Source organism: Coturnix japonica, chromosome 1, assembly GCF_054131305.1.
Source record: "Coturnix japonica strain WE chromosome 1, WE-NBRP24, whole genome shotgun sequence".
In the NCBI taxonomy this organism is placed as follows: Eukaryota; Metazoa; Chordata; class Aves; order Galliformes; family Phasianidae; genus Coturnix; species Coturnix japonica.
In genome coordinates, this window is record NC_140663.1 from 13,954,031 (window position 1) to 13,978,944 (window position 24,914).

At 39.5% G+C, this 24,914-nt stretch overlaps 1 protein-coding gene across 8 annotated transcripts in view; it reads left to right on the top strand.

The window, feature by feature from the left end:
* GRAMD4 (GRAM domain containing 4) overlaps positions 1-22,757 on the top strand; it is a 67,061-nt gene extending 44,304 nt beyond the window's left edge. For 3 of the 8 annotated variants that reach the window (XM_015851874.3, XM_015851893.3, XM_015851900.3), the window contains exons 5-20: positions 1,683-1,744; positions 2,776-2,908; positions 3,654-3,679; positions 5,084-5,175; positions 6,597-6,688; positions 6,807-6,855; positions 7,704-7,775; positions 9,333-9,376; positions 9,477-9,586; positions 10,704-10,858; positions 13,126-13,161; positions 14,522-14,669; positions 15,118-15,211; positions 16,268-16,352; positions 18,019-18,087; positions 18,786-22,757. In XM_015851874.3, coding sequence (XP_015707360.3) covers positions 1,683-1,744; positions 2,776-2,908; positions 3,654-3,679; positions 5,084-5,175; positions 6,597-6,688; positions 6,807-6,855; positions 7,704-7,775; positions 9,333-9,376; positions 9,477-9,586; positions 10,704-10,858; positions 13,126-13,161; positions 14,522-14,669; positions 15,118-15,211; positions 16,268-16,352; positions 18,019-18,087; positions 18,786-18,887 — 1,369 coding nt within the window. In that variant the 3' untranslated portion in view covers positions 18,888-22,757. Of the gene's footprint in view, positions 1-1,682; positions 1,745-2,775; positions 2,909-3,653; positions 3,680-5,083; positions 5,176-6,596; positions 6,689-6,806; positions 6,856-7,703; positions 7,776-9,228; positions 9,377-9,476; positions 9,587-10,703; positions 10,859-13,125; positions 13,162-14,521; positions 14,670-15,117; positions 15,212-16,267; positions 16,353-18,018; positions 18,088-18,785 lie in introns of all 8 variants that reach the window. The other 5 variants (XM_015851883.3, XM_085513842.1, XM_085513883.1 and 2 more) reach the window with 2 other exon arrangements.
* The last annotated feature ends 2,157 nt before the right edge of the window (positions 22,758-24,914 follow it).

Sequence of the window (24,914 nt, forward strand, 5' to 3'; positions counted from 1 at the left end):
GTGGTGGCAGTGACAGATGGTGACTAAAAATGTCCCACCTGTGTGGTGTAACTGTGTCGGGAGGAAGACCCCGCTATATAACGATCTATGCAAATTTGATCATGTTAATTGCTCGTCGTCTTTAGAGAGACAGACCTGGAAACACAGAGTTGGAAGCATGTGGGGGAAGGAGCAAGGAGGAAGAATGGCTGGGTGGAGAACCTCGGGGTTGTATGGATATGGGGAAAAACTGCAGAGAAACACAAGTGAAAGTTTAGTTAGGATAAAAATCAACTGCTGGGATTTAGGTGACTTCTGAGGACATGTGGAGAGCTGCTGCAAATATAGAAACAATGTGGAAAAGACCTGCAGAGAAGTGAAAACAAGTGGTTTTCAAAGATGAAACCATTGAGTTCACCTTGACAGGTGTTCAGCTACTTTATAAATCGATAAACTATTTCTAAATGTTCCTTTTAGAAATAAACACAAATGTGGAAAGTCCATTATGTGTGGGGAGTGCTTGAAGAAGGGAGGTAATTAGACCTGTCATGTTTCCATCTTAATGAATCAGAATGCACAGATTCACAGAAGCCTTTGCCATGTGCAGACATTATGGTGAGATCTTTACCTAATGTATTTCTTAAGGGAAAGGCAAGATGCCTATAAACCCATCTATATTCTGTTACCTGCCTGGTGCAGTGTGATCTCCATTTGCTGATCTGCATCCATCCCACTTGATTTCCTTCCTGAGGAGTGAGAGATGAAGCGAACATTTGAAAGCAGTTACCTTGTCTCCTTAAATAAGTGTCAGTGAAAGTACACAGCTAACACACTATTGTTTTGAGTGATAACCTTTTTGATTATTCAGTTCTGTGTAATGTAAAGCTTGCTGCAGCTGTTCTGTTGCTAAGGTGCTTCTTTATTAGAGAAATCTTTCTGTAGCATGTCTGCACGGATGGCTAAAGACTTACGGACTGATGCTGGAAGCATTCTCAAGACACTTTAGCAGCTGGAGGCTATGGATACTGCAGATGTAATGTGGAGCCTTGTACGTGTGCAGAATGGCCAAATGGTTCTTGTTTTCCAGAACACTTGGTTTTAATGAATTAGAGCATTATTCTTGATCTGTCTTGAAAGATGAGACAAGTGATGCCTGATTATCTGTTTTTCACACTCACTTGAATTTTACATTTTATTTTCCTTTAATATAGTTTCATCTTGGTGTGGCATCTCTGCACCAAGAGCTAACAGTGTATCATTTGAAGTAATTCTTGGTATCTGCTCTTCTCACTGTGAAGATGAGTGGTATTGACTGTACTAACAGCAGCAGAATTCAAGGGTCATGTAATAAACTGTGGTATTGTTTGAGTACTGTGGTTATAGCTTGCAGTATGGGATTCCTTTTCATTTATTGCTGTGGGAAGAGTCAGGGCTCTGAAGAGTTTTCTAGCAGCATTGCAATAAACATTTAATGCAAAGACAGAAGTAATACAAATAAATTGATACAAAAATATGTTGTTAAAAGATCGGATTGAGCTGTTGCTGACAGGAAATGGCTAAACTACACTTATCTGTTACATAGTGATATTTCTCTGGATCGTGAATGCAGTGTACAGTAATAATTTTAATCCAGTAGGACACACGTTTGGTTTTCTCTTAAATTAACTTGCAGGATTTTATATTGTTTCTGTTTTTCTTTGTAGAGCTGAAGAAGTGTCTGCAGCTCAGCAACCTGCAAAGCCACAGACACAAGCCAATGGAGCAGGTAATTTTGGTCAGATCTGTACTAGCAGTTTGATGCAGTTCGGGTTTTTTCCGCTCCTTTCTTTTGAAGCTCTTCCAGAAAATAAGATGTTATGGGAAAACTTGCTTGGTCGTGAATCAGACTTTTGAAGAAGCCAAGTAGAAAGAGCATCTGAGCAGATTCTTACATCTGTATGTGTATGATTCTGCTTTTAGTCTTTGTAGATGATTTTATATGATTGAATAAGGATTTTTTTATTATTGGAAGACCTTCAGGTATGTGAATGACTTCTTGCATGTCTGGCTGTTCCACCTGGAGAAGAGAAGGCTCCAGGGAGCCCTGATAGCAGCCTTTCAGTATCTAAAGGGGAGCTGTGACCCTCTTTCTTACACTGTTTTATTGACCTTTCTTTCCAAAGAATAGTCTTTTGCTGCTAGAAAGTGATTTTCTGAGGTAGAGACAACACAAAAGTTGTGTGTTCTGCTCTCATCTGCACTGCCTTATCCTGCTATGTATTTCCACTGAAACCAGCATAAAGAAGGCATGCAGTACTTTGTTGCTTTGCTGAAGTTTCCACCTCCTTTTCCTGTCAAATTAACATGGCTGTAAGGTGATCATCCTGTTCTCTGCTCAGGAGTGTTTTACTTTACACTTCCTTTTATCTAGATGACCCATCCACACAAATAGGAGTGCTGAGATTTGGTTATGCTGAGACTTTTGTTATCAGAAACACAGCAAAAAATTTGTTAGTGTCTGCTAAAAATTCTCAGTTGTTAAAGAGTATTTAAGTAATCTCTGTACTTCTATAATAAGATGTTCCCGTGTGCTGTACTTACAGCAAAACTTGTGCTGGACGCAGGAATCACCTTTAGTCATCTTTACAAGCATGGTATAATCTCTGTTTCTGTGAAATGGCAGAACAAAATTTCCAGGAGAAAGACAGAAATACTGTTACAAAGAACCTACCAAAACCAGCATATGGCAACACATGAAGTTTTGTACAAAGACGTTTTCTAGTAATATCCTGATACAGAGCACTTCTTTTTTTGTAGATAAACGTAGTCACACGGTATGTTCAAGACTCCAGAAGTGGTTTTGTGACAAATTTGGGGAGTACGTTGAGGACTTCAGGTTTCAACCAGAGGAGAACACAGTGGAAACAGAGGAGCCACTTAGTGCTAGAAGGTAAATCTCAAACGTGATTCTAAGAAATCATTGTTTTTTTTACAAGGTGCTTCTCTTCAAAGACAAAAAAACAGCGCCTCTTAGATGATATGAGCAAGTGTTTGTATCAGAAGTAATTAAACTGAAGGCTATCTCAAATGGTTTGTCACAGAATCACAGAATGACCCGGGTTGGAAGGGACCTCAAGGATCATGAAGTTTCAACCCCCCTGCCTGGCAGGGCCACTAAACATACACATTTACTAGATCAGGTTGCTTAGAGCCCCATCCAACCTGACCTTGAACACCTCCAGGGATGGGGCATCCACAACCTCCCTGGGCAGCCTGTTCCAGGGCCTAACCACTCTCTTAGTAAAGAACTTCCCCCTGACATCCAACCTAAATCTTCCCTCTTTTAACGTAAATCCATTTCCCCTTGTCCTGGTCAGCACCCTGGATGAAACACAAAACACTGTCTGCAACCTGAGGTAGAAGAATTGTTCAGCAGGCTCTGTCATGCGCTTCTCAAAATGTGAGCAAAGGCTTAGTTAGGCTGCAGAGCTTTTTCATTTCAGGTTTTGGTTTGATGCAAGATAGCCTATGTTAGAAGAAGCACGTTTCCTAAGAAGCAAGAATGAAGCTAAATGCACAAACATTTAATTTGTAACTGTGAGCAGTTTTCCAGAGACCTGGGGAGAATGACTGCATTTTAATGAAATTTACTCATTGTCTTTTTAACAAGCTTCTTTTATTGATTTTTTTTCCAGGTTGACTGAAAATATGAGAAGATTAAGTAAGTATTAAAGTATTTCAATTACTGCACGTAGTACTTAGTAACTTTATGGAGAGGACCACTGCATACGACATATGAAGTTTAGGAATACTTCTGCCAGTTCAGAAGCAGGAACAATTCTGAAATCCTGCTTTAGTGTTTAGAGTGCAAAGTGGCTTAGGTGAAGTAGAAGCTTGCTTTTAATCTAGACTTGCACAGAATATCTCAGCAGTAAAAATGTAGTGCTAATTAAAATGTGAAAACACGTAATAAGTCAGAACAGGTTATTTCTACAGTGGCAAGATGCTTATTCCTGAGCTAACCACATACTTTTTCCTGAACTCCTTGTAGTTTGCTTACTGGGCTTTTAGCTTATGCTTTCAAAGGAGGAGAGGTCAGACCATAAGTGAGTGCATTTTTTTCTCTTAGTAAGCTAATAACTTATTTTGGAAGGTGAAGGGATGGGTGATGGCAGGTTAAACTAAGTAGTTAAACCTTCTATACAGACAAGAATTGCTAGAGCTTGAAAAAAAAAGCTGTTTTGTGCCCCAGATCTTTATAGTCTTGTCAAGGGGAGACACATAAGGGTCTTTAATCTCAGTATAATTGCAATTTTATTATCCTTAGAATCAATACAAGTACTTGGAGAGCATACCTGTGATCTGTTCTCTGCAGTGAACGTGCTTTGCCTTTTGAGTAGCTCAAAAGAAATAGTACTGAGCTTATGCTTTGAGTGGTTCTTAAAGGTGCCTCTTGTTCAGGGGTGCCTGATTGCCACCTGCAGCTCTCAAGGGCCTTTCCATCAGCAGTGCTTTCCAAGTGGTGACCTTCCCTGTAGGTTTGGTGTGGGATGGTGAAACAGAGCAGATAGGAGGAACTGCTGTAAGCAGTGCTCAAGTCAGTGCCTTGTCTGATGCCTCAAGTCTGCCCTTCCACTCGTTTCATCTGCTGCTTTGTTTATGTCACTGACGCTCAAGGAAATCTGGCTGTTTAATCACTTCCCATAGGGAATGCATCAAGGCTAGCTGAATTCCAAGCCACACAAACTAGGACAGCAAGTTGCAGGCTCTCTTGAGGAAAGCCTTTCAAAGCTGTGAGCTGTGCTGCAAACAAGGGTGGGTACCTCTGGGCTCCCCTGTGCAAGAAGAGTATTTATTCTTATCAGTAGGAGAGGCAAAATCAGTGTTTTTCAATAGAAAAAGAAATGGTCTTCTTGCAACAGCCCCTTCCTGTTTTGCTGTGTTGTTTAGCTGAGTGGTAAAAGAGCATTTTTATTTTCTTTATTTTTTATAAGTTTTTTTTTTTGTATTTTCATGTCTTGAATGTTCTTATTAACTTCCTGATGTTGTTGTTTGCCATTTACAATTGACTGAACCCCACTGTCAGCTGATTCTAATAATTGTGTTCTTTCTCTGCTCTGTTTAGAGAGAGGTGCCAAACCCGTCACTAATTTTGTGAAGAACCTTTCTGCCTTATCAGACTGGTATTCTATCTACACTTCTGCTATTGCCTTTATTGTAAGTTACCCTGTTCCTCCAGAAGTTGTAAGAACTCATTTTAAAATGTATTATTAGCGGAATTTCATTGAAACTGCCGTATATTCAGAGGGATAATGCTGAAGTCAAATGGAATAGTAGGATTACAGTTAACACAAGATACGGTGTAGTTGCCATTTAAGTTGTATTTCAGAGCCACTTTAGTTGTACGTTCCAAATTGTAACTGTTAAAATAACTCGGAACAATATGGACATTGTTCTCATGTTCTTTGCTTCCCGTCTCTCTGTTCTATGAATTGGTGGTTACTGCGGCCCCTGCAAAATCTCTCTTTTTCTGGAGCTGAAAAGCTGATAGAGGCTGCATTTGATAGGAAGATATTTTTCACCATCAGTGCTCTTTTCTGTTGATTAGTGTCACACTCTAATGTGATGAGAGACAAAGCGTCTTGATTTTAGTTTCTTTTAATGCGCCAACATGAGATCTGTGAACTAAATTTAAGTGTTCCCATGAGCTAAATTTAAGTGTTCCCACGGGGCAATGTAAGAACGTTTGCATGCTGCTGTGATATAACTATTTAGTGGAGTTTTGATTCGTTCTTTTTTCTTCTACGTGTTAATGAAATGATCTAAATTCCTTTGGTTGTTCTGTAGATACAAGACTTAGAATGTCAAAGGCAATTATTAACAGTAATTCTAACTGACTTTATCAGAATGAACCTCTTTGGTGACACACTTTTCCATTAAACGATCCACCTCTGTAAGTTGTAGAGCCTTGCTGAATGGTACTTTGCCCTGCACAGTCAAAGGAATTTTGAGGAAGACACTTTCTCACCATTGTTAAGTCTGAGATTTAATTGATCTGAAATAAAACAGTGAGTTGTCCTGATGCCCTGTAAGGGTATAGCTGTCCTAGATCCTCCTCTTCTACAGTTTCTTGCACTGACCTAGCTTGCTCTGGCCCCTACCTGAAGACACTCAAGGCCAGGCTGAACGAAGCTCTTGTCAACCTGATCAGGCTGTGGAGTCCCTGTTCAGTGCAGCAAAGTTGAACTAAATGACTTCTAAAAGTCCCTTCTAACCCTACAGATTCTATGACTGTATGATATTAGACCATATCATGTTTATGTAGTAGATTCTGTCTTGAAGGCTTATGATTTTGTTTTTCAACACCTTCACATGATTGCATTATGGAAGTAGTCAATCTTGGGCAGCTGAGAGCTGCTGGAGTGTTGTCTCTGGAGATCTGGTTCAATCTTATAGTTTCAGCTTTACATTCATTAATGCATTGCTGTTGTCAATCCTGGAGTGGCTAAAATTCATTAATATTCATGATCTCAGTTGTATTATTCTGAACCCGACAGTACCGTGGGAAGATGTGAATGACTCACTGTACCTGAATTTGTAATTCATGTCCTTTTTTTCTTTTCCTTCACAATCTGCAGATTTACATGAATGCTGTATGGCATGGCTGGGCCATTCCTATGTTCTTATTTTTAGCAATTTTGAGGTTGTCCCTAAATTACCTCATAGCCAGGTATGTACTTAAATACTAGGTTATTTTCTTGTAGCACTTTGCTTGAATGATGATTTTTAATCTTGTATTGAGTTACAAACTGTTACTTTTTCTCTTGAACTATTTCTGTAACTTCCAGGGGTTGGAGAATACAGTGGAGCATTGTGCCTGAAGTTTCTGAACCTGTGGTGAGTCTTTGATCAGTTTGGTCTATGTGACTATGTTAAAAGCTGCATTTTCACAATCTTATATGTGTGAGTAGCTGATTCGGGAATAAGAAATAAGGTGTAAATAGAGATGTAGCAACTTCTTTCTCTCGCCATTTAGAAACTAATAGCACTCTTAGATACGGATGCTTCATAAAATATTCTGAGGTTGATTGAAATTTCTGGAATGAACTTTTATGTAATAATATGGGCCAAGTTTGATCCAGTGGGAACTTAAGCCTTGTGTTCTGTTTTGTTTGTAATGAATTGTATTTATTACTTATGAACCTCATTTAAGCAATAAGTTGGACTAGGTGACCTCTTAAGGTCTCTTCCGACCTGCATTGCCATCTAACTTTACGTGCTTTCTTTTGTTTGAAGTACTAATATAAGATGGAGTTATTTTAATTTCAAAATGTGCACTGAGACTTACCAATACTGATAAAAAATCAATAATCTATTGAAAAAAAAAGGTTGTGAAACTTCTACAGAAATGATATTTCTGTGCTAGACCAGAAATAGGTCACTCTAGGTCTACGGCATTGTAACTGCATTTCTTCAAAGACATATTGTCTTTTGTCTGCAGTCTCGTATGACTCATGTTCGCATACACCATGGAGGAAAAGCATTTATAACTGAAGATAACCATCAATGAAAAATATATTCAGTAGATCTAAAACAAAGGAGAAACTTGGTACATTTAGAGATTGTTTAAAGTGAGACCATTGTTGTCAAGAATGTGGAGGAGTCGCATTGCCCTGAGGAGTTCTGTAAAATGTCAGTTTCATCTGAGCCAAAAATTAATTGGTTTTCTTTCTTTCTTGCTCAAGGAACCTCCAAAAGAGGATCTGACAGTGTCTGAAAAGTTTCAGCTTGTTCTAGATGTGGCTCAGAAGGCGCAGGTACTGTGCTACTCTCACCTCTTTTGCTTCTTTCCTAAAACAAGGAGGGTTGTACTGAAGTGGTCAGAGCACCTACACAGCATGTTACAGAGAGTGTGAAAACAAGTGCTTCAACAATACTTCATTCTCTACTTACAAGCAATACAGTTATCAGTAAGATGCCCAGAGCTTCTGAAATGGCAAAATGCTTCAGAGAACTGGTTGACATTCCTCAAGTGATGGTTCAGAACAGAGTCCAAAGGAGAATAGAAATCGTTTCTGACTGTTTTTTTCCCTACTGTATTCAGCCAAGTTTCTGAGAATGTTGATCAGGCAGTGAATCTTAGAGCATAGAACCATATCGCAAATCTGCTAGTCGCAGAATTAGTTTGAGACTTTATTCCTTCAAGTGTTAAGGTGAAAGTTGCTGCTTGTTTAGCTGTGTTAGTTCAGCAGTTTGTCACCAAAATGGTCTGGTTTTTAAATACCACCACCTTAGCCTGAAATATACTATTTGTTTGGCAAAAGATGAGTGGAGACTTTCTCTCGTCTAAGTCATTTTGGTTAGCTACACTGGTAGTTCAGTGAGTCAACCATATAGTTGAACTGCAGCCTTGCGCCCTAATGGTGTGCAGCCACTCCGAGTAGCTTACCTTTCTGTTGCCAACTGGGTAGTCCTATACCCTTCCTTCTGCTGGTTGTGGTTCATACCTGACCCTTTGTTTATGGTGTCCATGCAAATGAATCTGACAAAAATGAAACCCCGTTCTTCTTCAAGTGGAGGCACGTGACTGAGAGCTGGGGAGGAGCTCACTGTGGCAGTGAGCCATTGTTAGCCTCAGGTAGGAGCGTGCCAAGTCGTCAGTGTAGTCTTCACTGGTTGTCCCATTGGTAGCAGTAGTATCAATTTGTCAGTTCTTTCTTTTTCATGGCAGTAAATAACCATGTTTCTCTTACGTTTATATGAGTTCTTCTCAGAATATGTTAGGAAGATGAAATTTACAGGTCTGTGACAGTAAGGATCAGTTAGAGAAGGTTGCTGAGTAGCACTGTTAATCCAAAGAAGTGGTCAATTTGTGTCTGTAAGAGTTATATGGAATCTTAAAGGGTATATCATAAAAATGCCATTAAAAAAAGCTAGTAGCCCTAGTAGCTAGTAGGGGCAATCTCAGTAACCACTTCCTGAAATTTCAGTGCTCAAATGATTCAACCAACTTTCCATTTTGTTACCAATTGGCAGAAGCTCTTAGCTTTCAAATTCTGGCTATTTAACTTTTTCACAGAGATTTAAACACTTTCCTGTCGTAGCAATGAGTTTGAAAAACTTCTTTCCTTCACTTCTAATAACTAACCTTGAGCTGCAGAACAAGGTGTTAAATTAGAAGTCATCGAATGTTGATATTCAGTGCTGTGTTTACTCAGTTGTGAAGTCTGTAAATGGCTAAAAAATGACTTTTTAAAAAATCACTTTCAGGGATTGCTTATTCTGTAAGATAACTTTGTTGGTTTCTAATACGTGGACAAAAACCCACCAAAATAACACAAGAATTGGATTTAATTCTCTTGCTTCTTATGCAGAATCTTTTTGGGAAGATGGCAGACATACTGGAAAAAATTAAAAAGTAAGTTATATAAGTTAATCGTTTTTAATTTTCCTTTTGAAAAAAGACAACATCTGGAAAGCTCGGTAATACAATTTTGATTTTATTTGATTGTTTTCAGCTTGTTCATGTGGGTCCAACCAGAAATAACACAGAAGCTCTACATCGTTCTATGGGCAGCTTTTATTGCATCCTGCTTTTTGCCCTACAGGATTATTGGACTTGCAATGGGTAAACACATTAAATAATTGACCTATTAAAGTCTAGACTTAATGCTTTAAAATGTAGTATGATCTTCAGAGAGGGAATTTTGGAGTGTAAGAGAGAAAACCGTACATTAATAAATAATGCAGTGTTTTAAAGTGTCTTCATTGTGCTTGGCATCGTTTGTTGCATGCATTTCTGAAAGCCGTATCTGAATACTTAATATAATAGAAAAAGATTGGAGAATAAATGCAGTCCTTGAAGTGGGGAGGTTTATGATGAGCTTTTAGCAGAGATCTTCAGACTGTCAGCTCCAAGGCTTCCAAGAAGTCCTATATTTCAGGTTTTTTGCATGTCCTTCCTTGTACGTGAAGCATGTACACAGAGGATGGTAGGGTGGGGAAAAGCGTATGAAAATAAAAAGATAGGAGGATGTTGCCGTGTGAGACAGCATTTTTGGTTTTATGTTTTTTTTTTTTCTTGTGGTAACGAGATGGTCAAATGAGTATTAGCTTAAGTGGACCTGAATATCAAACCTTCAAACCCTGTTAACCTAAACATATACATGGATTTGCTTGATATAGCTATTGAATTACAAGTGTGAGGTATTATTTTATTACTCTGACTCTTAAGAAATCTGAATTGCATTCACTGAAGTCTTAAGAGAGTATTTCAAGCCCCTTTTAATCTGTTAGAATGCAGGGGAGTACCTTCTGTGAGATAAGATGTGCTGAACTGGAGGATAGAGTTTAATGCAGTACATGAGAGCCCTCTGTTGCCGTATAAATTCTTGCAAGGAACAGCAGAGCTTAGTGCTCTGACATGTTTTCTGTTCTGGAATTATGTTTTCAAGATGTTTCTGGTAATAAACTTTGTATGTTTGAATTATTTTAGTGCTCTTCTATATAGTAAGATAATTTGTGTTTGATAGAACCTGGGAAAGGGAGAGATCTGTGGGTGAGGAAGGGAAAAAAGGTTTTCCTGCCTTTGTAAGACTCCAGGTAGAACCAAGGAATGGTTTAGTGCTGCAAATGAAGATACTTAAATTATTTGGTTTCCTTCATGAACTTGTGAAAACATGGTCAAAACTGTGATATTGTCAGTGCCCTTTCAAGTGCATACCATAGTGATTTATTTTTTTCAGGACTCTATGCTGGAATCAAGTTTTTCCTTATTGATTTCATCTTCAAACGATGCCCCAGACTAAGAGCTAAGTATGATACTCCTTATATCATCTGGACAAGTCTCCCAACAGATCCTCAACTCAAAGAAAGATCTAATGCTACGGTGTCGAGACGAGTAAGGAAAATAAATCATTTTGTTCTTCTGTCCCCAACATCTTAAAATCAGACACCTTTCTCCCTTCCACTTTTCCCCAGTGGCTAGAGCACAATTAAAGGGAAGATTAATTAAACCTTAACAATCATTATTAGTTCGATTTTTATAATTATTTTCAAGATTCATAGTGTTTTCGTATTGACTTTGTTTCGTGTAAGAAATTATTTCAGGATCAAAGTGTGCGTGCACAAAAATAATGGAAATCATATGAAGCTAACTGCACAAAAATGCTGCCATCCATATTCATTTCCATTACAATTTCTGTAACATACATGCTATGTGATATTTTTTTAATAGTCAGAATTCAGTCTTGAATTGCCTTTTCTCTGTTCTCAGCTATTTTTTAGTGGAGATTTGGCTGCTTGCATGAAGAACAGGAACAAAAGAGTGTATATGTAGCTTGCTAATGGGATAAATATTTATAGAATTAGTCAAGTAGTTTATAGATGTAGATATTATGGCTAAAAGTTATTTGTATTAGACAGCCATAGTGATGACAAATGATTTTTCCCCATGTTGGTGCCCTTAGCAGTAACTTTCTTTTGCTGAAGTCTCATAGACTCTAGTCTAATCCCATTTTAGTGTTGTCTTAATGACTCTTTACTACAGAAATTGCACCATGGGGTTTCTGAGTACTCTCATAAACTCCCTGGCTAAAATGTGAAACAGCAGTAACTTGGGCTGGACATGCAAATGGGGAGCAAAAGGGATAAGCTTGAACATGTGGTTAATCTGTCAGGAAGAAGTCTGGGCCTGGGGGAGGCTGAATAGAAGGTGGCAAAATGATAAGTGCAACATAAAGTTGAGTTTTTCAGAGGAAAGTAGAAGAGAGAGAAAATCTGACTGAAGTTGAATCTTTTGTTTGTATCCTCTGTCGGATGAGAGAAATGAACAAGAGGTTATGCAGAGCTGTACATTCTGTCATCTGTAGCTGCTATTCCTGTCGCTTGCAAAAGTCGTACTTAAAACTTCCTGTATTCCTAGAGCTTACAGGTTATCATTCACTTACTCTGAGGACTGTGTAATCTACCTTAGGGATGGAAAGGCTCTAAGCTGCTGAATCTGAATCCATAAACTTAAAGAATAACTGTCCCTTCTGCTTCTCCTTTACGGCTTAAGTTTTGACAAGTTGACCAGGGTTTTGTGACTGACTTTACAGAGTTGGTTTTTCACCCTGGAAAGTACATACAGGACTGCATTATCTTCTTCAGAATGTCTTTAAAAGCATCAACTTGATCTCGATAATTTCATTAATGTTAGGCAAACTTTCTCATCCCTTGGGAGATTTCTGGGAAAATTGTAGAAAAATAGTTGTGGTTTTTCCTTTCTTTTTATTTTTTTTTTTCATACAAAAGGCAAAGCACAAAAGCGTGTATTACAGGATATGTGCATTTGCCTTGGCTTGTTATCCGTAAATGGTGTACAAGACACAGTAAACTTAGACACCATGCAATATTCATTAACTGTACCACCCTGACCCCATGTCCTCTGAGAATAATCTTGATAGCAGTATCTGACGGGTACAGGTTGTATGTCAAAAGCTGATGACAGATCAAGTGGAGCCAGCAAGGAATACTGTTTGCCTGCTTCCAGATTGTTGGTGGCAATTCCAGCCAGGCAGGATTCCTCCAGCATTACAAATCTAACACCTTCCAGTTACATTTAAGCTTATCAAAACTCTGTGTGGTGTTCCTCTTTTAGTAAAGGATCCTTCATTGTCTCATCGCCTCATAGCCGGAGAGGTTATACTTAAATGAGCTGCTTGCTTTAAGGGTAGTGGAAACATGTGTCTGTTTTAGGGAGGATGCAAGGAAAGGGCAGAACTTCTCATATCTCCAGCCTCAGAGTGCAATATGGCATTGAATCTTGGCCCCCCTTTTTTTCCTCTATGCAATTGTTAGGTGGGAAGCTGTGCAGCTCAGAGCAGGGATAATCTTTATATCAGAACAAGAAGCGTTAGGTCTCTTTTCCTGACCTGTTGTATGTCTCAGGCCATGGAGCTTCACCTGGTTACACAAGTTTAGAGCCAAATAACTTGTCTAAGAAAGCCTTCCAGAATTTCATCTGGTCTTTACTCACAAAGAATTGGAGAAGCTGTTATTTTCCTTGGTTTGCAGGGGCTTAATCATTGCTAAGGGCACAGCAGAAGGGCAGTAACTGAAGCAATAGTACAATTATTGTCAACCGTTTGCTTTCAATCTCAACTTTCTTTATTCTTTTCCCCTGAGGCATCGTTGTATTACGGTTACCCTAAAAGCTGGATGGTAAATACCCTCTGTTGTGCATAACTGTTTTGTCAAGTCTGATTTTATAGTCGGTGATTGCAATGCACACTTTTCATTTGCTTTTGTTAGAGCTAAATCCTGTGAAGTGTCGAGTGCTGCCAAATGAAACTCAGAAAGCAGCTGAGGCTAGTCAGCTTCCCATGGCATTGGGCTGCTGCAGGAGAAGGGCTTAGTCCCAGGCTTGCACGCTGTCACTTTGCCAGTTGTTTAACTGCATGTGTACAGTAGGACTAAGAACGGAGCTGGCACTGCTTTTGTGACAAAAACCAGCCTTCAGAATTGTGTGCTATGCTACCAAGATGAACGAAGCAAATGGAGGCGAGCTTTTGGAAAATAGCTGCCTGCTGTCCTTCCAGGAGCAAGGCTGTTTTGTTAGGGCTCCAGTGCTTCAGGAGCCCTGCTGAAAAGAGGATTTTCCTGTAGTAATTCAACTTTAAGAGCTCCGTGCTACTTCTCACCCACCCCACCCCCCTCCCAAGGATACTGACTACCATTCTAGTTTTATTTCACATGTCAACGCTCGGAATTCAGTGCAGCTTCAAAGGAAAGCAAAGATCAATGACTCTAACACAACCTGAATAAATTGAACTGGTGTGCTCTAACCACTGCTAACTCTCATTTTTAATTGCATTCTTCGTGTGTAGTCTTTTGGTATGTGAGCAAGGTCTCTCAGCTTCACTCACTTCATGTTTTATTCTATCTATTATGCTGTTATATAGACTTCACTTTTTTCTTTTGTCACTGTCACATTTTGTGTTGTTTGTTTCTTTTCCTGCTAGCTGTCAGGGCATGAAAAGGTACGGATCGTAGCGTGGAAAACTCCCTTTCAATTTTAGCATTTGCATTCCTAATGAGCTTCTGCAGTTTTGTGTGACTTTCTCTTTGTTTGCTCTTTCCTTCTTTGTAAACTTAGTTTGTACGAAAATATCTTGACCTGTCTCTTGAAGACGAGCTAAATAGCGATAACATGTTAACTTATTATTAGTCCCAGTAGCGCAGTAATTTGGAGTTGTGTGCAGTGGCCTAGCTGTATCTAATCAGATATACCCCTTACTGCGTAGAAATGATATTTTAAGACAGGAATATCTAGCACCATGTATTTTCACCTCTGTAAACACTGCCCTCCAAAGTGTAGCACTTTGCAAGGCTGTCTTCAGGTAGAACCTTGCAGCCTTGTGATAGAGAAGTAGTATAGTGCTGCAGCAACAACTTCATTGCAGTAGTTAATGAAAATTGTTGTCCTGCCTTTCCTTAAGGAAGAATAGTTAGCCAGGCTTTTGAAAGCACAGTTCTAAAATGTTGCTGTTAAGATTTTGGAATATGTTTCTTTCTTTTTCAGCTTCAAACAGCAGCTTCCAGAAGTTACGTGGGCTCAAATGCTCCAACTGGAATAAATAAAGATGAAGACACGAGTCGCTTCCATACCACCAAGAGGGGGAATTTCCATGAAGTTTTCAACCTGTCAGAAAATGAGCGTCCTTTGGCAGGTATTGCAGCATTCATGGAATATGTTCTGAAAAGCCAAGGATGGCTTGAAGCTGAATTTTCCCTCTTTGTAATGTACAAATAGAAGCTTTTGATTTAAAATACCTGCTTTAAATTAGAATGAATAGTGGTGGTCTCTTTCATTCCACGTCTTTACAATTGTTTGCAAGAATCAACAGCGTGTCATGTCTTTTGTTGTAGTGCAAATGTTAAAGTCAATAATCGTGTTTGTGGGTTGGTTCTTTGTTTTTAACTTTTTTTTTTTTTTAGACCAGTGTTAGAACAGATGTTATAATGCCTAGGAGTGCCTTCTTTCAGTTTTGCTTTGTAAGCAATTCTTGTTTTCGGTATCTAAAGTTGAATTTTTAGTTCTGCCCTTTTATAAGGCCGTTGTTGTTTCTCTCTTCCCTGAAGTAAGATGTCTTCCTATGATTTTTTTTTTCTGTTTAGTGTGTGAAAATGGCTGGCGATGTTGCTTGATCAACAGAGATAGGAAGATGCCTACAGACTACATCAGAAACGGAATTCTTTACGTCACAGAAAAGTGAGTCTTTAAATTTGACACGTTTCTGAGGAGGGAAATGCAACAGACATTAAAAAAATGAATCTGAGAGTGATCCTTTGACAGTATTTTGAAACAACACTCTTCTTATAAGTGGATATAAAGTGCCTTTTCATGGTGCTTTAAAACCTCAAAGCATGGTAGGAGAGCGAGATCTAAATCTGGGGTGTAGTAAAGCTTAACAAGCATGGTTTTGTCTTGGGAAGGCTTGGATGGGAATGGAGAATAGCTCTATAGTCAGTTGTTAGTAGTTGCAATCCGTGATAAGGATAACATACACTCTCTGTGTGAGTATACTAAAAAAAAAGGAAAGAAACTTAAAAGCCAGTTATATTTTGGGAGCTGTGATTAACAGTTACTTGAGAATTACTCTTAGGTTTCCTTTTTAAAGAATGCGTAACTTCCTTGAAGCAATGTGCAACAAAACCAACAAACCAAAGAAACGCAAGCCTTGGTTTCAAAACTAGTAATTGGGGGTTTTTTGTTGCTGTTTTTTCTTCTCGTTTTTAATTTCTTTTTCTTCCTCCTCTGTGCCGAAATGAGTATCACTACCGTTTGGCTCTTGCACTGAAATTCCTTTGGAGTGTTATGAATGGAAGTAAAGCTAATCTGTATGCAGCGTCACCCAGTGACAGCGACTGTTTGGAATCTGTAGCGTTTAAAAATCTGAGCTTTTGTCTGTGTCACAATTACATGAAATTAACTCAGTAATTTTCCATTAGTCCTGTTGTAGGGGAGGGTAAAAGGCTTACAAGCTTTTTGAGATATAGTATTTCAGCTGTTTAAGTCTTTACTTGCTTCCTGTATTTTTAAGGTGCTTGTTGGGTTTACACATTAAGTGCAGTCATATAAAAACAGTATTTTTTTGGTCTGTACTTGCTGTATGTTCCTGGCTTTCCAACGTGTTGGCCAGTTGCTATATTTCATGTGTGTTTGTTTTAAGTCGGAAGTTGTAACTGAATTAATTGAATTGCATTTTCAGTGGGCTTTGTTTTAGAATACTCTATCAAAATGAGCATTTTCTTTTCTTGTCTTCAGTTACTTGTGCTTTGAGAGCTCCAAATCAGGCTCATCTAAAAGAAATAAAGTTATAAAGCTGACGGATATAACAGATATTCAGAAGGTATGTCTGTTTTGAGTTGCACATAGAGAAGAATGTTGATTTTCTGTTCAATTAAATATGTCTTGATTTTCTGCTTATGGTGGTTTGGGATTTTCGGGGAGGAGGGGAAGCATGACATCGATTGTTTATATAACTGCGGCAGTTCTTTGATCAAGAATACTCTTCAGAAACACTTGTTCAGCCATTTAGATTAACCACACACAGACTCACTGGGAGCATAAATGTTTACAAAACTCGTACACTCCTGAAATATTTTTGAATTAAAATTATGTTGTTTCTAAGCTCCCCTGTTGACTGGATCTGCGTAGTCTTTAAGAAGATTTTTTTGTTAGCAAGAATCGTGTGACATTAACTTAGATTTGAGTGTTGATGTCAGAAGGTGCACCATCTTAAATGTAGATGCCTTGGAGGGAAGAGGGATTACGGTCAGTGAAGAAGGATAAAGCATTAGAGTAGCATTACTGAATCAGACTGGAATTTTGTCTAGATGGAATCCATCACTTTGAGAGTGAAAAGTGGATGGTTAGAAGCCTGGCAAGTACAATGTAATCTTCTGATTGAGCCTGATGTCACCAGTGGCTTCATTCTATGCCTAGCATCACGCTGTACGGTGTTTAGTATCACTTCTTGTTACCTCTTTTAAATTGTCTTACTCTTAAATACAGACACTCCTACTTTCTGCTATATCTTGTGGTCACGAGAGCCATAGGTTATAACCCACAAAGAAATAAGTCAGTCTGGTGTCTGTTGTTTGGGTACCTCCAGATTCGCAAACAAATTCTTTCTATTTACATCACATGTCTATAAAGGAGATGACTTGAGCTCAGCTCAAACAGTCTCACTGAAATTAATAATTCATACTGATGTATTTTAAACACCGTACTTGAAGCAGCAATGGCTTGTTGTTTAGTTGGTCTTTACTGCCATAAAAGTCCTTTTGTATCTGTGTAGCTTCTTGATGAAGATAAGACAGAGATTGTGCAGCCAGACATAAAAGTACAGTGGGCCTCATTTTATTTGTGGGTGGGTGAAAACAGGACAGGCTCGGGCTCCTTCTATATTTAGGATATTCTCTAGTTCAGCCAGCAGCATTTCTGCTTAGCCTGGCAGACTTTCTTTAAAAAGCCCAACTGTACATCTATTTAATTCTGAAAATAAGGCTTTTTTTGGTCCTGCTCCTTTAAAGTATCAACAAATATTAGTTCTAGGGAAACCTTTAAACTCTATGCACATGCACACCTCTCTTGCCTGCTTATATTTATGCACGTATATGTACATAAACAATATATATGCACACACATGCACACTGATGTACTGCAGAAGAGCTGGGTGCATGCCTGGTCAGTGACCACTGGTGTCCCTTAGTATGGAGCTGCTGACTGGAACCTGGCAGGGGCAGCTGGGACAGCCCCCAGTAGCAGTGCTGGGCTGGGGACCACTGGGGTGGGCTGTCAACAGACTGTGGGGCATGTGCTTACAGTGTGACCAGTGCTGTGCTGGTTAACTTCAGGGTCAGCGAGGAGTATCTGGCCTGTGTGGATTTTAATACAGGCCTATTAGCTGTAGCTGGAAGGATCTACCTCTGATGAATTGCATAACCTCCTCAGCACTTCTTACAGTTGTTCAGTACATACAAGGTGCCTTAGGTCTGTGCTTGCTCTTTCAGTATAAAGTGCTCTCTGTTCTCCCGGGATCAGGGATGGGTATTGCTGTATCAACACCATCTACACAAAAAGTAAGTAGCTGGCTCTATCTCTATTATCTGTTTGACTTCATGCCCTTTTTGATATCTTTCTCTGGCAAGCTGCAGCAAAAAGTTGTTTTTTTTTCTCTTCTTTTTCCTCTTGCTGGTGTTTTACTTTTTTCTCTCATTCACTTGTACATAATTCAACATGTTTCTTTCAGAATTTTAATGAATCAAACATTCAGCCTGTTTTACTGCATCTGACTTTCATTACCTCAGTTGACTGTTCTGTCAGCATCCTTTGAGAGTGTAAGGGGTGCTATGCAGTGCAGCAGTCTGAGAATAAAAGTTGTGGCTTGACAGTATCTTTGGGTGAGGAATGGTCTGCTGTATGGCACGTTTTGGGGTGGAAGGGCCTGACCCTCAGATTCAGTTTTCCTGTTTAAACCTTACTGTATTAAACATCTAAGTATCATGAGGAGAACTCCATGCACTTGATGAATGAGATAAAATGCCCTTGATTGCCTGTTCTCTGTGTTTGTTTTATAAGAACAAGATGGAGATGGAAACGCAGACATTAGAAACTTGGGCACATATCCAAGGATTTAGTAGAGAAAAGGATTCTTACTCTTTATTAATGTGCTTTGAGCACAGCCCTGCTCCAAATGATACAGCCACAACCATTCCTAAATGAAGTGTTTTCTTCTTCCAGACTGACACGATCTTTTCTTTCTTTTCCTGTCGTTTAGCCTTTGGTGTTTGGTGCTATGGTACACAGAGATGAAGCGTTTGAGACCATTTTCAACCAGTATGTGAAAATAACCTCTGCATCATCGAACAGTGAGAGCTAGTATCTTAGCAAACCTAAAGGAAACTTTCTTATTTTACAATTTGGTAGTGAAAAAAAAAAGAAAAAAAAAAGAACATCCTCATCTATTTTGCAATAATTTTTCTTGTCTGGTGGTTTATATTCTATCTGTTACATAAATCAAGTGTATTTTATATATGCCTTCATGTTTGTTTTTAAGGTTTTTGTAAAAAAAAAACAAAAAAAAAATTGTAAAAAAAAACACAAAAAAACAAAACAAAAAAACAAACAAAAAAACACCACAAAACCAAAATGAAGCAAAACAGTGGAAGTGCTATCATCACTATTAGCCTTGTACATTAAGCACTTTTAATGTTTATTTACTGATGTGAGTAGCTCGAAAGACACTAGGAGAAGCGACTGCATAATGGTCCGAAGCAGACTGATCCCTTTTAACCGCACTTGTATCACTGGGGATACGTTGGACCCGTTATCTCGGTTATTTTTCCCCCAAGATGTGAGAGTGACGACTGCAATATCCCGAAGTCTGTTTCTTCAGCTTTAAGTTCTCATTTGGGTTCTATATTAAAACCGGTGGCAACACCGAGGAAGTATTACCATCATCTTAGTATTTCCACGTTTGTAACTGCACTTAAAATAACTCCTGCTTGCTAAATCTTGCATCAAAGAAGGTTATTTACGAGTTGGTTTAGAATCAGTTTTTTCTGCATACAGAGATTGTTTGTACAGTGAATTGAAGGAAAACGTTTCTAGCTATATCTTCCTTTCCTGATTAAGTAAAGTAAAAGGAAGGAAGGCAGGCAGATACTTTTTATAAAAGAGGGCATCAAAACGTTGTTCCTAAAATGTTAGGCATCGTATATTTGTATTTCTGTAGATACTTGTCTTAGAAGGGCTTAACTGTTGTACATGTTGTATGTACAAGGTGTTCGTATGTTATTGCATAAAAGACTCGCGGGCTTTTTGTGCTGGGAAGCGGGAAGTAGTTAAACTGAACTGCAACACGGATGTTTTGTAATTTGGCTTTTCTCTGGAGTTACTTTATAATAACACTATGAGATAGCATCCGAAAGCACTATTTCCTTCTCAGAACGTCGTTTGAGGGGTATTGCAGTGTCACCGTGTTTCCACTTGTACAATTAAACTTTACTAACAGTTAAACCCAATTGCCAGGAGAAACAGGAAGGCTGTGCTCCTTCTCTAAACTCTCTCAGGCCTTTCTGGCAGCAAAGCACATATTGACCTTCAATTTTAATACGGAAAGCTTTTATATTCTATACAATAGCACCCATCTGAGGGGTTTAGAATTCTATTTGCATTTTCCTTGAAGCACAGTAGGAGTTACACTAAGCCTTCCAGTTTGTCTGTTCCTTCTCTGAGTCTTTTGAGTTGAGTAGTGTGATGTCTCTAGGTGTTATATGGAGGACCCCAAAAAAGTAATGGAAATGCGAATTCTTATATAAAAAATAAGACTTAGTTTCACAGATCTTTTTTTAACAGGGGTTTTTGTTTTTCTTTATATGGTAAAAAAGATAGAATGAAGGAGTGGCAGAGCCAAACACCAAAGGATCTTTAACACTTAGCACAGTTTTTACTTAAAGTAACTAAATGCAGCAGTACTGAAGGAGGCAGTTAAACTGTACACAACTATTTCGGTCTGGCTGTGAAGAGGTGTGATGCAAAGAACCTAAAGTGCACCTGACATGAAGAAATACTGTCAAATACTGTGATTTGGTTGGATGCTGTGAAGTAAAACACTGATGGTGGTAAAGCACCACAGATAGATTGAACTGTGGACAGGAACAGGAGAGAATCCTTAAGGGCTGGGATGTCATTTTGGAGTTCTCTTGGACTTTGTAACCAGGAAATGGGGTGCATTTCTAATGCTGCCCACTTGTGCACATCAGGACCTGAAAGCTTAACATGTAAGTGAGGCTGGGTGGGCATTCCACTTTGCTGCCATCCAACATGGATGTAGCATAGCAGTTCATGGTTTCTTCGCTTGACATACACAGGTTTTATGTTTAAATTGCTTGAACTTAATTTTCTCCTTCAGACCTGCTTTAAAATCAATTACTCTTTTTGTAATTGTTTTGTACTTTCCTTTCTAGAAGCTTCCCTGAACAGTGAGTGTGGCTAATAGGCATTAAAACTGCTTAATGTTATGTAATTCTTAACCAGATTCATTCATTTTGTCTTAAGGAAGAAATCCCTTGGGTGTGTTTAAAGCTATTGGGTTTTTGGTTTTTTTTTTTTTTTTTTAAGAAACAGAAAACTATATTTTTTACAGAGAGCATGCTCTTTTTCTTATTTTTGTATCATTTTTTTCAAGTGTAATTTATACCTTCACTCTGATCATAACAGCAGTTTCAGTAGGAAATGAGTTGACTGATACTTGTTACTTCCCTCACCCCCCCCCCATCACTGGTTGACCCTGGTTTATAGGGTTGTCCGGGATTCTGGTTCCTGAAGGAGCTGTAGGTCCTGTGCTTGTGGTGCCAGGGTGGTTCAGCATACCCAGACTTCAGAGCAGGAGGAAGGAGATCCCGATCCATTCTCCCAGCCTGAGATGCCTCGTGTACAATACACTCTTAGTTTTATTTTCTTTCTGGACAAAGAAATTAAAACCTTTTTACAAAATCTGATGTGTTGGCTTTCAAATTCAATGCACGTTTTAACAGTGCGAATTGGAAAACGAGCAGTAACTTTAAGCAGTAAACCTAAGGCAAACTGCAATGCAACACCATTTCATTCTAATGTGTAGAAAACAGACTGGATTTTTTTTTTTGTTAGGAGCTGTAATATAATGGACAGAGGTGTATGTACATATTTTGCAAAGTTCACTTTACATTAGGTTGTCCAGGTTCCTGCTGTGTAACTGCTTTGTGCGTTACAGGACATCACTGCTGCTCCAAGGTACCCTCAGTGTGTTTACTTCTGAGTACTGCTGTGCTCGTTCCTATGCTGCACCCTCGTGTGTTTGGAGGGCAGCAGGGGTGGGACAGTGAGTAAGCGTATACTTGATTTGTACAGTGACACTCAAGTTAACCTTAAATTCCTACATAACTTTGCAGTGTAACCTGCTTTGCTTCATTAGCAGGCTGGGTAGTACCACTTAATGTAAAGTGTTACTTTCTAATAGCAGAAAGTGATGTTCTTGTCATTCTGTTTGCTGTTTATACTTGCAGTTTCTGTTGATGTATGTGGTTCGCTGCTGTTGGATTTAACTTCTTTTAGTAGAAGTGCACTGGTTAGTTTGAGTCCCTTTTAAAGGAAGAATAAAAGGGAGATGAAAACTGACTACTTCAGTTACTTATTGGTGACCGTTTAAATTCAGAAGGAAAAAAAGAAGAAGCTGAAATATGAAATCATGCCTTTCCATGCACTGTGGCTTTTGTGAGGCAAGATGGAATCAAACAAGCTGTTTCTAAGTAGCAGCATCACATGGGAAGCCAGCAGCAAAACCCCACTGTCGTTCCTGCAGACAAAGAACAGGATTTCACCCAATGTGGAAGAGATGACAGGATGTACTTTTTTTTTTTTTTTTGGCTACTTAAACTTGTACGAAAAAAACACTGGTAGGTTTTTATTGAATTCTGTACATTTTGGCAGGTGTTTAATTTCTACTAATAACCATTGAGATATGATGGATGTTAACAATTTTTATGTCTGAAGTTTGAGTCTATATTTTGAAGTTGTAAATAACTCATGATCAGTGTCACTTTTGTTTGACAAAAGACTTCTACTGTATGAAAAAAACCTGAAGAGAACGAAATGATTTGCCCTGTACGTTTTTTTAAGAAAATGTTGTTTGTTTAAAAAAAAAAAAAAAAAAAGTCTTGTATAAATTATAATTTTTATTTAAATAAACATATAAATGCTTTGTGCTAAACCTTCTTACAAACTCCACTGGTTGGTAGAACGAATTCAACAGCAGATTCCTTGGCAGCAAGGCAAAATATGGTGCCTGTTGGTATTTTCACAGCAGACTCGCGGCCTTTGAAGCACCAGAACTGTGCTTGTATCCCACGCCATCCTGCTGGTGCACTGGAGGGCATGTCCGTGCTTTTGGCTCCTCTACCCGTTAGCATCTGTGGCTTTGTAATCATGTAGTTAACCCGAGGGATGGAAAAGCAACTGGTGAACGTACGGTGCTCCCACTGAAGGAGGGCATGTGGAACGAGACTCAGTGAAAGCTCTTAGACAAAGTAATAGCTGCAGACTGTGCTACAGGTGGGCATGGAGGTAAGGATGAGAGCCTCACAGGTAAGTGGGAGGTGTGCTTGGAAAGCTTGTACAGCTGACGAGGGCTGTTCTTTGTCTTTCAGTACCTGTGGTCACTTCAGGTCTTCTGTCTCACAGGCACGGAGATAGCCGGTTGCCTTTGGCTGTGCTGCTGTGAAACCTGTAACCCTGCTGGGGATAAATGGTAGGGCTTCTTTGTCCGCCGTGTCTGCCACCGGAGCTGGCTGCACAGCGCTGCTTTTCACTGCATACTCGGGGCTTTGTCTCTGCTTAGGAACATGATACCAAGAGTGAGCTTCCTGGTCATCTAATCCGAGTGTATTTGTTTGTCCCTACAATGCTCCTTTTTGTGTTTTGCTCCATTGAAAAAGATCAGTCCACGGCAGACCCCGCAGTCATGAATGCGCACTGTTTCATTTACTTCTATATTTAGTTTTCTCACGGTGACAGCTATGCGTCTGGTGATAAAGTGGTGCTTTTAAGCTTCTATTTTAAATACTTTAGTGCTCAAACCATACTGAACTTCTCTCTTGTTCTTCTGTTAATGCCTTTTTTCCTTCAATACTTTCATACAAGATCAGGTGCATCTGCAGCAATGCTTGCACAGGTTGGATTCAGCCCTGGCTGCCTGCAGCCTGGTGGAAGGAGCGTGTGGAGCCTTGATGTCTGGTTTTGGCTGCAGGCTGCGTGGGAGCCAGGGAGAGGGACAGTGTTCCTGAGAACAGCTCTTGTTTCCTCAGCCTCCCTTTAGCGGCCCATGGAAATAATAGGATTTACTGGATGAGCTGAATACCTGCTCTCTGTGCAGCTCTAACTCCATCGTGCAGAACAAGTATTAATGAGCTTGTAAAGGACAGTGGATGATCTCACATGGCTGGGTAAGATCCCATAGACCAGAAGTTAATCATCATCCCCACTTCAATGGTAATTGGTAGCAATGAGTGGTGGCTTGGACCCTACAGTCTAGCTGAGATTGGAGGTGAATTATGTCCGAGGGTTCTTACTGATTCAGGTTCACTTTGAGCAAAAGGTGTGTCTGTAAAAGAATAAACTAACAGCGACGTACACCGAACATTTCTTTATGAGGAATATGCTGCATGAGTTAGTATTTACTCATGTTGCAGTCTTCATACAAGGGCTGAGAGCTCCTGTCTCCTCCCACCTTCCTGATGCGGGCACTGGGACTCAACAGACCTTCCTAAGGTCTTCCAGGAGCCCATCAGAGCACCTCGCAGTGCTGTACTCATCTCTTTCCAGCACAGTGGGCCTTGGTGTGTTGGCACAGCTGCCCAGGCAACTGCAGCCTCAGGTAAGTTTGGGGGGGAATGTAACAAACCTGGTATATAAAATTGCCTCAATATTCCCCTGGTCTGCTAACATTTGAGAGCGTTCTGCAATGTCTGTCAGATTTCAGAGGTAACCTTTTCATACAGATTGGATAAACATCATAGTGTCGGCCCTGACTTTATAGTGCTAAAGAGTAATGAAAAGCAGTGTGAATTAAAGCTAGCTTCTGTGTGCACAACTTGCTGCCAATCCCAATTGTGCAAATATTTGCAGGCCAGTGTAGCTCTGCCTTTCATCCTGTACCTTCAAGCAGCAGCTTTTCCCCTGCTCCTGCTCTCAGAACTTCAGAGCTGGGGAAAAGAAGGCAAAGAGGGAGGTTCACCCAGGGGTGTTCAGGCGTTGTGTTCCAAGCAGGGAAAGTTGTAGGGCATCCACAAAGCACAGTCTGGAGAAGACTCGAGTTCTGTTGTACGTGTGGTCCCTCGTATGCTCTTCACGTTACTCTACAGCGGATACA